Here is a 15,862-nt window from a genome sequence, read left to right on the forward strand (position 1 = left end):
TGTTTATTGCAAAAGGATTCTGTCGGCACCGGCACTCAGATTTGATCTATATCATGATGCTTATGGACTGATAGTTATATCTGCATAGTTCTTTTTAAATTTCAAATTACTATAAAGTCCATTATATCCAAATCCAAATTAAATTCCAATCTTGGTGCCTAATGTGATCCTTTATTTAGGAATTTCAACCATATAAGATTTAAATGCAACAAAGCAAAACGCTATTAAAATGGTGGTGTAATCAATTAGTAGGATGATACATAGTTAGGCACATAGTAACGGGCAAAATGTCATATCAAGGCAATAGCAAGAGATTGCAAGTAGAATGGTTACCACTCCACAAATTTTTCTATTTACATTTTACTGTATATGTTTTAGTTTGTAACAAAATTTATATTTTCATCAACACTAAATACGAAAAATTGAAAAAATTTCCATCTCAGCCTCTCATTTCCCATCACAAGTCTCAATTTCATCTATTTGGTATGATGAACCCAATGGACCGACTTCTGTTTGTATGTGAAGGGAGTTCATAATCAAAGATCATAATATCTTTTATACGGTGCATGAAATATCTACAGAAACACAAAACAAATTGGAAACCGTAATGTATTGAACATGAGTTATACCCATCAAACAAGTTGGTGTGGACAACGAAATGGCCTAGACAACAATTGTTTGGAGTTTGCAGGACGCATTTTAACTGAGAAAGCAACATATTACTTCACAACTCCATCTTTGGTATAATAAGGTTGTTCTGACCATGTTTTCTTTCTTGAATTCCGATGACCATAATGTCACTTTGGGCTTACATTCAGCTGGTGCACAATAGAATCAATTCAAACTGAAAAGTGAAAAACGAGGAGATAACTGCGGCCCATGGGACTCGTGGGATAGACTAATGGGCTTCTGTAGGCCCAATCGGTAGCGCCGCGGTCGCGCCATTGCCCGCGGCCACAACCGTCCTCGGCCGCGCCAACATCGGTTCCGCTCGGCCCCTCTTCGTCGTCATTGGCTGGGGAGAAATCAGACTACACGTCGAAGGATCCTTCCCGAGCTCGCCGCCGCCGCCGTGAAATCGGCTCCTCACAGCTCAGGTCACCGAGGGAGCTGCACATCCTCGCCCATGTCCAGATATAAGGACAAGCCTCCCGCAGTTCGGGTGTATAGAGCCTGTGACGAATCGAGGTTGAACTTGAGCAGCTGAATGTTCGCCTCCAGCTTTATTTTCTTGCTCGGAGAAGACTGTTCTATGTCCGCTTATGCTGGTTGAATCTGTGACAGGTATCTGATCCCGAGGAGTGTCTTCAGTGGATGGGAGTTCATCACAGCAGAATCTTAGTCAGAAGAGGTCGCCTTTTCAAGTTCTACAATCAGTTTTCTCCTTGATTTTCTTTCGGGGAAAAGTTCCTCTCATGGTTGAAAAGATGATATTTAAAATCTTCTCTCTCTGTAGGGATTTGGGTGGATCACAGCCTATTGCTAATGCCTCAAGTTCCATAGTTACGAGGGTTTCCTCTGATCAGGTTTGTGTTCTTAAGTTATGCCGCTGGGGCATCGATAAATTGAGTCCTCTTCAACCTTTTTCTTTTACCCTGTTCATAATTTGCTTGTGGTTCGTTTCCAAGGTTTTTGGTTTCCTGGATGATTTCTGCCCTTAAAACTCAAACACATTCTCCGTAGCTCTAATCTTTGCCTATGGCTGAGAATCAAATGTATCTGATTTGGTGATGAGTGTCACTTAGATGCTTAAAACTTTGCTAAGATCACATATTCAACAAGAATAAATATTAAGGTGGCACCACCAAGTTTGCTTCTCCATCATTAGCCCTGCTTTGGGTGGAAAACCTGGACTGTTTTATTTTCCAAGGATGATGACGACACTGCATAGACTAATGTTCTTGGGCAGCTTCTGAGGCTTTAGGCTTAACCTAATTTTTGTGGCATATTCATTGAAAAACACTTCTGCTTTCCTCTTATGCCAACTGGAAGGTTATAGGTTGTCCTGTATGATTGTGCATCAAGCATCTGTAGGTGGCTTTTTAGATCCGCCATAAAATCCCTGGCCATTAGAATGTGCTCCATGGAATTTGATCATTTGCTGTCTGAATGGCTTCTGTGCATTTCCAAATTTTCAACTTCAGTATGTATGGACTTCTTTGATCCTCTAATTTGAATTGCTGTCAGGATTACTTTGCATCACAATTGATGAACCATACTGTTCGTTTGCTAAGAGAAAAGCTTGATAAGGTAATGAATTCAATTGAGAAAGTTTTACTGAGAAAAGAGATATTTCATTCTAACAGATTTTATTCTGATCTTAGATTCAATCAAGTGGTGAGCATCTTCGAGCTGCTGGACCTGCTGTTGAGGAAGCGCATCAGGACAATCGAAGAAAAATCTGAGTAATTATTGTTGGCTCTTATCTTATCGGCCTTTTATTCATATTTGTTCTGCTATTCCGGACCAGTCTGCTTTTCTCGATCATTGCTCCCGCTGAACCAACTACCGAAACGTGCTTGAAGAGTCCATTGGACGTCCAAGGTCAGACTTTCATGTTGTGGTTATAAAATGAGAGGGATTTTTTTAGCACCCAATTTCTCCATAAAATTGAATCAAAGGTAGTTTGAAATTGCCTAAAGTATAAGCTGAACGAGAGACTGAGAATAAGATAATATGGTGGTTCACTAGCCTCTTATATTGGTCAACATACCAATGGATCATGAAGTCTCTTCTTCTTCTAGTAGTTACTAGCAATTTGCAAGAGTATACATAAATTATCATTGAAGTGATGTAATTTACTTTTAACATCTCAGGACAAGTACACTGGGACACAATCAGTTACCATTAATCGGCACACGGGGCAGACGCTGACTAATCCATCGCAATTTTTACACAAGCACAAATGCCTGCAAGGCATCAACAGGACGGAAACCTCATAAAGCTTGCAGGCTTTGCAGACCATATGTTCCTTGAAGCCTCGGTCAGAGCTCATGGTGTTGTTATGAAGGTTGATGTATGAAGCTGCATCATCAACTTCACTGTCTCCAAACCCTTCCTTTCCCTGATCAGCTCCCATCGAGATCGCCTGTTGAAGATTGGTCTTGAGGACATTAGCTACTGACTCATTGTACTTAGCTCGGTATTGCCAGTTTTGAACTTCCATGGCAACCTGCTTTATTCTCTCCCCGAGCTCTCGGTTCCTCCGATTCATGTTCTCTATCTCCATGTCTTTTTCATGTAGCTTCTTGTTGACTTCTCTCTCTATGGCAGATAGGAAAGAAGCTATGTGCCTCTCCTTTATGTCTCTTACTCCCTTCATAAGGTACTCTTCCTGTTTTGACAATGTCAGCTAAAGTAAATTAACATTGCATTTGGTAATGAAATTAAGCTTAATTTAATTTGATTTAGATTGATTTGAGGAGATAAAGACAATAGTAGTTGGAAAAAGCATGTGTAAGAATTTGAAGAAGAAAATAAAAAAAAGTAAAGATTGTTTTGTTGAATTGAAAAGTAAATGCTGAAATTGAGGAAAAAGTATCAAATAATTAAAAGAATTTAATATTAAAAATTAATTTAAATAATATATAAGAAAAAGTATCAGGGTGAATTTGAAGAAAAAGATTTTTTTAAAAAAAAGCAATGATTGTGTTGTTGAATCGAGGGAAAAATAAAGTAAAGTAAAGGAAAGTTATATTTTGATCACTACTTTTGGCGTGTCGATGATCACTACTTTTGGCATGTTCAAGTATAGTTCATAACCATAGAAGCCCGAAAATCTAAGAAGGAATTAAAAAACAACTGATTCGAGGCCCTAGGCCACATTACAAGTGTTACAAGCACATGGTAAAGTCTGATATATCGAAGATGTCCAATGATGAGTTCAAGATTCTCCTACTTGGTCGATCAGGTATAACGGCAATTTAGTCGAGAAATAGGTTGTGTGATAGTGGGACGAATGCTTAGCCGGGGGGGGGGGGGGGGGGGGGGGGGGGGGGAGTTATACTGATAGATATAAACGATTAGTTAAGGACATACTTGCAACCTTTTGTTTAGTTAAGGAACAGTTTTTCCATATAGCAGACATAAAGGATGTTGTACCTGAAGTCTCATGAACCGATTGAATTCTTCGTTTTGGCGATCAAGCTCAGTCCTTATACGTTCATCAATGGACATAATGATGGATGGAGTTGCTGTCATGCTTCCACTAGCAGAAGTGATGGAAGAATTATGCTCATCATCATCGTAAGATAGCCTTAGTCCTGTAGATACAGGATTTGGAGGAGGAATAGCTGCTGCACGATCGAACTCGTCCCGGAGGTTGTGATTTAGGGAAAATTGGAGCTTTTGCTGTTGTGAGGCCTCGTCCACTTCTCTGCCTTGTTTACTCGCCTGAAGCATGGACATGATATTGTCCTTTGATACGTAATGTACGGGGTTGACGCTACATGTGGCAGGAACTGAAAACATGGGAGACAACTATGAGGGTAAAAAGGCCACAAAATGCCCGAGATTGAAAGAAAAGGAGTAGCATTGGCTTCGACAATGCATTGGAAAAAACCAATCGACCATTAAACATCGGCATATAAAGGAGGCAAGTGAAACCAGTGATACCATTTCAGGCTTATGTAAAACTTTGTTCAATGACTTAGTATTGGTCGGGCAAATAAGTGCAGTAGAACTTAAGCAGAACTTACCACTTTCAAATAGCTGCAGCTGATTTGATGCATTGTTCTGATACTGGTATCGATTATCATCGGCCAAAAACGGAAGCATGGGATTAACTTTGTTCCCTCCCAGCATTTCGTCAAGCCGAAACAGATCCCACTATGATAATGTGTCAGTCAATCAACTTAAACCTTGAATAAACAAAAGAGCCATTAAGTCCAAGTTAGCCATTTGAACTCATACTCCAACAAGCTTCCTATTGTCTGCAATCGAACAACATATAACCCAAGACCCTATGCAACATTTGGTAAGAAAGACTAGAAATGTTTCGTAGGGAATTTGCCATATAAAAAATTTGAAATATGGCAATGCAATTTATCTTTCAGATTCATCATACCAAACACGACCTTAGAAATACCCACCGGAAAAAAAAAATGACCTTAGAAATCAAATAGAGACGAATTTGTTAATAAAATGTCAAAACCACATCATCCGGAAATACCAATATCCTCTGAACCGGATTTCAGGGTAAAAGCTCTGCATTTGTGGGAGATGAGCCGTGCTCAAACTATTTCTAGTGCTCTTTGACAGCCACGGCATTTAAATGCTGATATCAACTCAGGTTGTTCCTAAGGTCGTGTTAATTCCAGTATCAACAAAAATTGCACCTGATATCAACACAGGTTGTTCCTAAGGTCGTGTTCGAACCCGGTAAGTTTAGAGAGATGTTGTGCTGCGAACGCAGTGGAAATTCATTTTACGGTCTATTGCTTGTTCCTGTTATTCCATTCAATGACGTGACATGAACAATAACCAAAATACATATAACATTAATCCAACAAGCCGAAAATTTTACGAGCATCGCAGCAGAAAGCAGAGAACATATATTCGTAATGGCATAACTTCACCTGAAACTCTGCAGCAGCTGGCTCGATCCTCCGCCAGATGAAGAAATCACGCTTCAGTGTCTGATAGGGATAGCGAAAAACCATTAAAAAATAAATAAAAAATCAAGGGAGGCACAAACGTCAGATGATGAAACAAATGAGCTGCCGATGAAACGATCGATGAAGAAATAGGAGACATACATACCTCAGCATGGAATCAAATGGAAGGTGAAATGATCGGAGCGATCTCCAGATGATAAGAGAGCTGAGCTTTCTTCTTCTGAGAACAGTGGAAGAAAATGGGGTTGATGGGTAGAGAGAGAGAGAGAGAGAGAGAGAGTGTGATTTTGTAATAAATGGGGGGCATGGGAGCAGTTCGCTAGCGCAGAGGAATTTTTCTTTTTCTCTTCTGCTTTCCTTTCCCTTTTTTTTTGTAATTTTCGAGAAAAATGAAGAAAATGAAGAATGTATTTATTTGTTAATTAACTTATTTCAGAAGATAAATGAGACGAAAGCCCATAAGGAAATTACATATTACGAAGACATGATACAGTGCAGGGGCGAAACTAGGATTTCCATTTAGGGAGACAAACTAATACTTTTGAGGTAAAATTTAAAAAATTTAAAATTCATGGGGTAAAATACTAATTTTATATAGAAAATACATAATTTTAGGATAAAATTGAAAAAAAATCAATCGCCCCCTGCCATTACATTGGCTTCGCCCCTGATACGGTGGACCTATAATGTCGACTAGCAATAAAAAACTTAGCCGTTTTGTATCGAATGGGGAAAATGAACGTCCATTGAAAGAGAAACAATATACCTCGAGTTGGGTTTAGGATATGAACCTTTGAATTTCTCGTCAAGATATCCAAAGTGTCGCTAAACACAGGACAGAACGGAGGAGGGCAACTGTCCCGATTGATAATAAGCCAGTAAACCACCATTGAGTCCACCATGAGGATCAACCGTTGGCAACCTATCGACCATGCATGTTCCGAGTCAGAGAGCGCACCCCAAAGTTCAGCCGTTGTTAATTAATTAAATTATTAATTTAATATTCACCCAAAATAATTAATTATTTTTTCATTTTCTGGAATCTCTGCCAGCCATGTCCAGTGATAGTAGTGAGATGGAAGGAATCCATGAACGGACAGAGACCCAACTACACATGCAAAATAAATTCTTCTCATCATTTTCTTTTCTCACCGAAAAGCCACAAAAAAAAAAGAAGATAAAAAATCCTCTTATCCTTCCGCAAAGATGAATCCTCTCTTCCTTATTCCATTTGCTTGGAGGGGAAAAAAAAAGTCATTGTCAAGCTAAGAGACGGGCTGGAGAGACCCGCCCACTGGGGTAGCCGGTCTTCGTCTCTCGTTTGAGAGGTTGGTCTTTCAAATGAGAGACTGGTCCCTCAAACAAGACTCATTGGACGGTTATTGTGTGACAGTTGTGATCCTGCATAATAGCTGCAATTTTTTTTTTCTTTTTTCTTTTTTAAATTCAAATGTAGAATTCAATTAAAGACAAAAAAAAAATAGGGACTATACCTACAGTGGTAAGTCTCACTTTTTATTAAGTATGTCTCTGAATGATGTGACGATTATGTAGGAGTGAGAGTTCATTTCAGGTACACAAATTAGAGATTGTGGATGAAGATAGTTCGAGAAATAATTGACTTGGGAAATTTTACGGCATTGCTTAATTTATGCAAAACATATATGAATCCCCATTTTTCCCCGTCCTTTTTGGGTTCGTGAGGATAATTGGGAGTAGCGAGAAAATGGGGGAGAGCTGGTTGGTTTTGGTTGGGGTGAGACCCGCAGACACTTGCCATCCGCGCTGGCAGGTGATTTTGGCGGGTTAAGCAAAACGACGAGGCGTACGGCCGGAAGAAGGGAGAGCATGATTCCCGGGACGATGTCGTATTATTCGCATGCAATTATTGCGATTACCATGAAAACTGATTAATCGCATGATCAGACAAAATCGATAAGGATGATGAGTCGCCTAATTTGTCTAAAATTTTAATTTTATTTTAACTAAATCTTATTAAATAATCCCCCTCTTTTTTTTTCTCTCTCTCTCTCTTTTTGCCTAAAAGTCAAAATAAATAAATAACTTACTTCTTTTTTTTTTCCATTTAATCCATTAATTTAGAGTCATCAGCGGTTCTAATGGCCCCTTTTACTAGTGGTTATTAATACCATAACTTCTCCAGCAAGCCATCAACTCATAGCTTGTTCACAGTGGACCGCTACTCGTGTGTTTCGTAGGAAGTCTTTGGTCGAGATCAAACTAGAATGACGATGCCGTCACCGATCTACCCTGTGCGGCAATCTTCGTGGACAAATACATAATGAGCTATTTTCTCACCAGCAGCTCTTCGTGAACTGGCCCTATAACCGAGTGAGACAAGTTATAGTGAAATTGTCCATTTTATGGGACGGCTTTGAAATGTGGCGTAGCTGAACAAGACATTTGACAAATTACATGTAGTATTTTTGATAATTTCTAGTAGGGTTATTGACGCCAGGACCAAACCCAAGTATTTAAATTTTGACGAGGAGGGCAACTTGTTTATATGATTTTCCCTTACTTTTTACGTACACGGAACATCCTAACTTGCATTAGTATTTGTTACCCTTTCGATTAGAAATCTAGACATAGAGATTCCAAATCTTTAACAAAGCAAAAGGTGCATCACCAAGTCTAAATGTCCTTTTTTTCTCAAAGTGATTCCTCTCATCCTAATCTCAATTCTCGATGGGATCCTTTATTTGTAAAAGACGGCAACAAATGAGGGAAAACTCAAAATGCACCAGTTGTTCTCTTAATGCTATGTTCGGAGGTCGAGTTAATGAGTGGGATAGGGATGAAATAAATTGAGATTTAAAATCCCATCGATATTTAATGACTCGGTCTAGTATTTGGAATATATTTAAATTTGGGATTGGAATATGAGAGCGAAATAACAAATGTGCCCTTTTATTATCAATTTTTTAAAAATTATATAAAAAATTTATTTTTCAAAATTATTAAAGAAAATGAGGAACACGAATCTAACCACGCCATGTCAGGCCATGGTGGCTGGAATATCCGGCTACCACCGCCTCGGCGAGGTTGCCGAAGTACTTAGAGATCGTCAGCGACCTTGTTTGGACAGTGGTGGCTGCCGCTGTAGAATTTGCCCCATTTCTATCTATCATTGAAGTGAGACCTTGATTGGCTTTGGTGGTGGTCGGAATTGGGTCACCACCGTGCCCTCTACCTTCCTTCAATGATAGAGAGGGAGAGAAAGAAAGAAAGATGTTGCAGGTTGTGGGTGTCCTTTGGGATTGTCAGTGACCACGCCAGGGCGTCCAAGGCACCTCTCCATGCTTCTCCTTGACATTTTTCAAAAATCAAAAACAAAAATAGCGAAATTTCAATCCTTTCAGTGATAATTATATCTCAATATGGGTTTAATCCACTTGTCTTTGGGATTAGTTGCTTAATATTATATCCTAACATATCCCAATCTCGTCGCCACCAAAAACCAAATTAGGATTTTAGAAATTTTATCCTCCCTCTAATCCGGTCTAGATTTTTATGACAAGCTCATGGGCCTATTAACGATATATGGATTAAGGAAGGATAAATGAAGGAATAAGGAAATTCCTACTTATAATTAAAAAAAAATCCTTATTTCAGGTCGAGGATAACGTGGTTTCAATTTCGTTTTTTCAATAATATATATTAACATTTCTATTCCTGCATAAAATGTATTAAATAAAGAAAGATAGTGTAGTTATCAAAAAAAAGAAAGACAGTGTAGTACAATGCCGAACATCCTCGTCATTGCATGATAATTAAGAGATTTTAAATTCTATTTTCATTATGGGATTATTCGTACTTTTTTTTTATACTAAATCCATAGACGTTCTTAATAACGGTAAAAAAAAGGACGTATATTAAATAAATAAAGCCCAGGCCTACGACCGCTGCCCCCAGGGCCAATCCAAACCTTTATTAATGGGCCGAACATCCCAATGTAAATCGGAGCAAGTAAACAAACCGGGTCGGATCACTCCGACTTTTCAATATAAAAGGCCGACGCTGTTCTTTTCCTGTTTCTCTTTCCATAAAACTTGTCGGAAGCCTCTCGAGACAGAGCCTCTCGCTTCAAACCCGCCGATCAGAGGGACCGACAGAGGAAAGCCTCGGGCGAGCGAGCGAGTGAAGCATTACAAGATGATCATTCCGGTTCGTTGCTTTACCTGCGGAAAGGTACTCTTCTTCTTCTTCATCTTGGACCATCGTTTTCCTTGCTCTGCTTTGCTGATTCTAGGGTTTCGGCTTTTTTCGCATCGCGGTTCTAAGTGTTCTCTGTTCATTCTTTGTGGCTTGTAGGTGATTGGGAACAAGTGGGACCAATATCTCGATCTTCTTCAGGCTGACTACCCTGAAGGGTGAGAATCTTCTTCACATACTCGATATCTCCATTGTCGAACGCTTCTTTTTGGCATGTTATTAAAGGGTTCTAGGAGCTGAAAGCTGGGAATTTTCCGAGGACTGAGCTGAATTTTTACTGTTTGGATGAGACTTTGTTATTGGTTCTCGGGGCATTTAGGTCCTGGCATCCTGCTGCTAAGTAAGCTGTTGCCCAGTGTCGTGATTATATGCACTCAGTGCTATCTGACTTAGTGTATTTTAGGTCAAATTGCTGAACCTTCCTGTAGTCGGGCATATTTTTCTGTGTAGATTAGAGTTTTGTCCTTAGAAGGTGTCCGGGCAGTTGCTAACGCCGAACTGGACACGAGTTTCATGCGTCTCATGACAATCTTTGCTTGGGGGAGGGTAAATGCATGAGTTTAGACAATGTTGTAATACTGTATTCTCCTGTTCGTCCTTCATTGTTTACCGTCTTTTGTCAAGTTGTCCTGGCCTTGAAAGTTCTGAGGGAGGCAATGCATGCTACCTCCAGAATCTGCAAAAGCTATCGAAGTCTATATTTCGTTTGTAGTTCAGTCTATATATCATATGTAGTTCGGGATCAGGATCCTTGCTTTAATTCTAGAATGAACTGCTCTATGGCACATGGATAACCAATCTAACCCTACAATATTTGCCATGTGTAGTTTGGGTAGCTCTCATTTTTTCAGTAGGTAGAAAGTTGTCTTTATCCTTTAATCGACTTTCTTGGAGATCAGTGATGGTAATGCCCATGTGATTTGCAAGCAGTTTTTTGAAGTAAATTGATGGTATAATCTTGTCCTTCCGTTGGCTGCAGAGATGCGCTCGATGCATTGGGCTTGGTACGATATTGTTGTAGACGGATGCTGATGACTCATGTCGATCTCATTGAGAAGCTCCTGAACTACAACAGTAATCTCTCTCCCTCCCCCCCCCCCCCCCGCTAGTTACAATTAATTAATTCTCTTGTTGGCTTCTTATAATACAATGCTTCTACTGCAGCATTGGAGAAGTCTGACACCAGTTGAAGAAGCCTAGGTTGGAGTTGCACAAAGGAAGTTTGTGTGTTTGGTGTCTGCGCTAGTCCGTGGTGGTTAATCTGTTCATGATGAAGTTAGTATTGGTGGTGGTATTTTTCTCTGAGCATTAAGTGGTCCGTGATGAATTTTGTTGTCTAGGGGAACCTGCTGTGGAAACGGCAATGGTGAGGTTTGTTGCTTGGAACACGATAGTCTCCGTATATGTTTCAATGATTCAATCAGTTGTGATGATGACTAATTGAAAAGATTTCATAACATCTTGTGTTTTAAACTTACTCTATGTCTCCAATCATCACTTTCTCGGGTCTTTTAGTCATTGTTATGAGATGGCCTGCACTTGATACACGGTGAAACCCTTTGGATTTGTTCACGAAACACTAGCAGAGGGACCAGGTGTCTACGCCAGTTGGTTTTGGTTTGGTGTGGACATGAACCCTTTGCCGAGGCAGGGAATATTGGTTAATTCATCATCGGGACACATCTCCGGGATCATGCAATATGCGATTTCATAGGTGCATCATTGAAACAGTTCTTCGCCATATAATTTAGATAGAGGAAGAAGATCAGTAATGTAGCCAATGATCGAATGGCATCCCTATAGACAAGACTAAAGGCAAATTCCCCATCAGTAATGCTGCTAATGATCGAATTGCATTCCTATCAACAAGACTAAAGGCAAATTCTCGATCAGTAAAGCAGCTTATGATCGAACTGCATTCGTATCGACAAATTTAAAGGCAAATTTGTAATATCCATGGCGTAATCTCCACGAAATGCAAGTCCCTCCTGAACCAAGAAATTATACATTCGACAAGGAATGAAACCTACGAGGAGGCGACTATCAGGGAACTGAATCGTCCGACGATGTCAAATGCGAAAATTATAATTCCAAATCAAAAGTAAATATTTAAGGTCTGACAATACTAAGCCATCAAAACGATTAAACTGAGAGAGAGAGAGAGAGAGAGCAAAGCCTTAATCGCCACCGGCCTTCTGGTAAACGTACGTCAGGCCGCACTTGCCGCAGTAGTGGCGGTCGAAGTGGTTGGCCATGAAAGTCCCGGCACCGCACTCGCCGTTGGGGCACTCCTTCCTCAGCCGCTGCACCTTGCCGGAATCATCCACCTTGTAGAACTGCAGCACCGCGAGCTTCACCTTCTTCTTCTTGTGCTTGATCTTTTTGGGCTTGGTGTAGGTCTTCTTCTTCCTCTTCTTGGCGCCGCCCCGGAGCCGGAGCACGAGGTGGAGCGTCGACTCCTTCTGGATGTTGTAGTCGGCGAGTGTGCGGCCGTCCTCCAGCTGCTTGCCGGCAAAGATGAGCCTCTGCTGGTCCGGGGGGATCCCCTCCTTGTCCTGGATCTTCGCCTTCACATTGTCGATGGTGTCGCTGGACTCAACCTCGAGGGTTATCGTCTTCCCCGTGAGGGTCTTCACGAAGATCTGCATCTTTGCTTGAGCGCGGCGACGAAGCACTGACGAAGCTCTGAAAATGGAAGCGTATCGGCTCTTATATTGCAACAGACAAGGGGGAGGAACTCTGGGCCGAGGTTAGGGTTTCAGCCCAATATGGAGCCCAATATGGTTTGGGCCTCTATTGAGTCCAAGCCCGCAAACTCAGGCCCATTATTATTATTTACCAAAAATAACAAAAAATTAAAATTAAAATGAAAAAATCTCCCTTCTTTCTCCCTCGCTTATCAATGTCCTCTGCTTCTGCTTTGTCCTCTTCCATAGCTTCTTTGCTCAACTGAGCTGAAATTCACCATTTCCGCTCTCGACGGAGCTCCTTCAATGGCGATTCTTGCTCAACTCCCGAACCCCAACCTTTTCTCCTCCCTCCCATCAACTCCGCCGAAGGCCCAAGACGGCCACCCCAACGGTCCCGCCATTCCTCCCCCGCCCATCCCCATCCCCAAGTACCCACCCCCCCTCAGGTCCCAGAGACCCAAAGAGCCCCCGAATGCAAAACCGCCTCAAAACCCAGCCTTGAAGGCCGCCCACCGCAATACCAGGTACTACAAGCCGGTCCGAGACGGGGAGGAGATCGTCTCACCGGATGGTGACCGGTCGGTCTTAATCGGGGAGTCGGGCATGTCGTATCTCCTGCCTGGGGCCCCCTTCGAGTTCCAGTTTAGCTACTCGGAGACCCCCAAGGTAAAGCCAATCGCGTTAAGAGAGCCGGCTTTTCTGCCCTTTGCGCCACCCACCATGCCTAGGTAATGCAGGGCAATGAAATGTGCATATTGAACTGGAATCGAAACGGTATCCGAAATGGTATTCATTTGATCTTCGTTTGCTAGGCCATGGACGGGGAAGGCGCCACTGAAGTCTAAGCACGAGAAGGAGAAGAAGAAAAAGATTCCGCTTTTCGATTCGTTTAATCCACCGCCACCGGGGAAGAAAGGCGTGAAGTATGTGGAAATGCCTGGACCCTTTCCTTTCGGGAAGTACCCGAAGGAAGGAATATCGAGGGAGGAAGTCCTGGGGGAGCCTCTGAAGAAGTGGGAGATCAAGATGCTCGTTAAGCCTTACTTGTCCGATAATCGCCAGGTTAATCTTGGTCAGTCTCTCTCTCCTCTAGTAATTATTCGTATATCGAATGTTGAGTGGTTCTTGCTGGATGCCTATGGTAATTGCTGACTGTTCTTTCACATCTAAACGACTTGACCAGAACAGATAAGATTGATAGGGAGTAGCAAATAGGTGATTCATACTTGCTTGCTGTGATGTAAATTTTCAATTTTTACTGATTTAGGTAGAGATGGCCTGACACATAACATGTTGGAGCTCATACATTTGCACTGGAAGAGACGCAGAGTCTGTAAGGTTCGATGTAGAGGTGTCCCAACAGTTGATATGAATAATATCTGTCATCATCTCGAGGTACAGAATAAAAGATATGTAATATATGTGTGTGTGTGTGTGTGTGTGTGTATAAAGAACAATAATATATATATTGTTCTTTTTCCATGTAGAAGTATAGAAGATACATTCACGCTCACATGTTGAGTATAATTGTAGGAGAAGACTGGAGGAAAAGTTATATATAGAATTGGTGGTGTAGTGTACCTATTTCGAGGAAGAAACTACAACTACCAGACTCGTCCTCAGTATCCTGTGATGCTGTGGAAACCTGCTGCTCCAGTATACCCAAAGCTTATACAAGAAGCACCAGAAGGACTAACAAAAGAGGAAGCCGGTGAATTACGGAACAAAGGGAAAAAACTCACACCGATTTGTAAATTATGTGAGTCACCAATTGCCAAATTGGCCATCTCATATAATCATTTTAGTTCTTTGTCTTTAACTTGTTTGTTTACTCGGAATGTGAAGTCTGACATATAAATCAAGGATTTTCATGTCTTCAAAGCAAAGAACTAGTGATTATCTGCATGTTTCTCGTTTCTTCTTTCTGTCTTTGTCTTGCTTGCCGACTTGGTGAACAGTGGAATACCAAAAAGAGATTATTTATTCTTCATTACGATCAACAAGGGGTTGCTTCATCAGCTTAGTTCTGTTTCCAACTTCATTTTATATATTTATCAATTTCTGTGCCTTTGTTATGCAGCGAAAAATGGAATATATTTGACCCTTGTAAGGGATGTGCGGAATGCTTTTGAAGAGAGTCCGCTAGTGAAGGTTGACTGCAAGGGAATGCACGCCAGTGATTACAAGAAGTTGGGTGCTAAGCTTAAGGTCTGTCAGTATGTCCAATTTTATTGCATTATTTAAGTCACTGTGTCATTAAATTATGCAGAGTTTGCATTTCTATAAGAAAAAGTAGCTTTCCACAAGATTGAAAATTGAAGAAAAAGTTTCGAAGCAACTGACACAAAGTATGCAATTGGCTTCTTTGTTTTTCATCTGAGGGGTCAAGTTGTATGGTTTTGGAATGATTGACCAAGAAGCAATGCATTTCTTTGCTTATCGGGGTTGCATTTTTCTGTCTGAGTTAACTCGAAATGAGTTGATTTGCATCAGTTATCATGTCTCTTACATATGATTTGCCCTGTTTTGCACCTACATGCTGTGGCCTCTAACTTGTTACTGTTCGCGTCAAACAGGAATTGGTTCCGTGTGTCCTGCTTTCTTTTGATGACGAGCAAATATTGATGTGGAGGGGGCGAGATTGGAAATCCATGTATCCCGAACCTCCATCAGCTCATATACCTTTTCAAAGTGGTACAAATAGCTACATCTCTTTTCATTTTATATGTAAATCCTCGCCAACCCTTACATACGCATTCATGTTCTTGAGCTGAATTGCAGAAGAACCACTCGAAGAATGCAGCAATAATGACGGCAAGACAGTAATTTCGAGCCCCAAAATGATGTCTCTCTGGAAGCGTGCGCTTGAATCAAGCAAGGCCCTGTTGCTGGACGAGATCGATCTCAGTCTCGATGACCTTTTGAAGAGAGTGGAAGAGTTCGAGGGCGTTTCACAGGCCGCAGAGCATACCTTTCCCGCCTATGTATTGTCAAGCGAAAGAACCATTGGTAGTTCAGCTGAAGCTTCTGAAGATGGTTCTGAAACCGAATGCTTCAGTGAATTTGGAACCTCTAGTGGTGAAGAGGAATACGATGATGATAATTACGACTCTGATTTATTTGAAGAGGCCAAGTTCTCTCCTCCTTTAGGGGAGCTGCCGGTTGATCGGTTAGTGAATAAGCTCTTGGAGGAATAGGAAAGACTAAAAATTGCATGACACTCTATAGATGATGCTATCTGTATGTAGCTGATGGTTATAGAACAATGTGTTTACATTAAAACAAGTGTTGATATAATACGAATTAACTGCAATGAAGATT

At 41.1% G+C, this 15,862-nt stretch overlaps 4 protein-coding genes and 1 long non-coding RNA gene across 6 annotated transcripts; 3 read left to right on the plus strand and 2 right to left on the minus strand.

The window, feature by feature from the left end:
- Positions 1-795: 795 nt before the first annotated feature.
- Positions 796-3,259, plus strand: LOC116210700. Of its 2 annotated transcripts, none has more exons than XR_004157547.1 (6): positions 796-1,188; positions 1,285-1,351; positions 1,457-1,526; positions 2,188-2,250; positions 2,325-2,544; positions 2,817-2,958. It is a non-coding gene; the product is annotated as an uncharacterized LOC116210700 (long non-coding RNA). The 2 variants fall into 2 exon arrangements; XR_004157546.1 differs by having other exon boundaries at positions 806-1,188; positions 2,325-2,405; positions 2,817-3,259.
- LOC116210695 (BOI-related E3 ubiquitin-protein ligase 1) lies at positions 2,668-5,933 on the minus strand. Its single transcript, XM_031544685.1, has 5 exons — positions 5,761-5,933; positions 5,577-5,636; positions 4,698-4,859; positions 4,102-4,460; positions 2,668-3,334 (listed from the first exon to the last, which is right to left on the minus strand). The coding sequence occupies exons 3-5, from the start codon at positions 4,801-4,803 to the stop codon at positions 2,813-2,815; spliced, it is 987 nt and encodes a 328-aa protein (XP_031400545.1). The 5' UTR covers positions 4,804-4,859; positions 5,577-5,636; positions 5,761-5,933; the 3' UTR covers positions 2,668-2,812.
- Positions 5,934-9,661: 3,728 nt separating this feature from the next.
- On the plus strand, positions 9,662-11,328 carry LOC116210699 (DNA-directed RNA polymerases II, IV and V subunit 10). Its single transcript, XM_031544689.1, has 4 exons — positions 9,662-9,827; positions 9,951-10,009; positions 10,831-10,925; positions 11,016-11,328. The coding sequence occupies exons 1-4, from the start codon at positions 9,792-9,794 to the stop codon at positions 11,039-11,041; spliced, it is 216 nt and encodes a 71-aa protein (XP_031400549.1). The 5' UTR covers positions 9,662-9,791; the 3' UTR covers positions 11,042-11,328.
- Positions 11,329-11,781: 453 nt separating this feature from the next.
- On the minus strand, positions 11,782-12,549 carry LOC116210698 (ubiquitin-40S ribosomal protein S27a). Its single transcript, XM_031544688.1, has one exon. The coding sequence runs from the start codon at positions 12,497-12,499 to the stop codon at positions 12,029-12,031; it is 471 nt and encodes a 156-aa protein (XP_031400548.1). The 5' UTR covers positions 12,500-12,549; the 3' UTR covers positions 11,782-12,028.
- Positions 12,550-12,600: 51 nt separating this feature from the next.
- On the plus strand, positions 12,601-15,854 carry LOC116210693 (CRS2-associated factor 2, chloroplastic). The gene is made up of 7 exons (XM_031544682.1): positions 12,601-13,269; positions 13,354-13,613; positions 13,809-13,936; positions 14,075-14,300; positions 14,622-14,749; positions 15,118-15,235; positions 15,323-15,854. Exons 1-7 carry the CDS (start codon positions 12,845-12,847, stop codon positions 15,736-15,738), a joined length of 1,701 nt encoding a protein of 566 aa, XP_031400542.1. The 5' UTR covers positions 12,601-12,844; the 3' UTR covers positions 15,739-15,854.
- Positions 15,855-15,862: the final 8 nt, after the last annotated feature.

The sequence above is a fragment of the Punica granatum genome, chromosome 6 (assembly GCF_007655135.1).
Source record: "Punica granatum isolate Tunisia-2019 chromosome 6, ASM765513v2, whole genome shotgun sequence".
In the NCBI taxonomy this organism is placed as follows: domain Eukaryota; kingdom Viridiplantae; phylum Streptophyta; class Magnoliopsida; order Myrtales; family Lythraceae; genus Punica; species Punica granatum.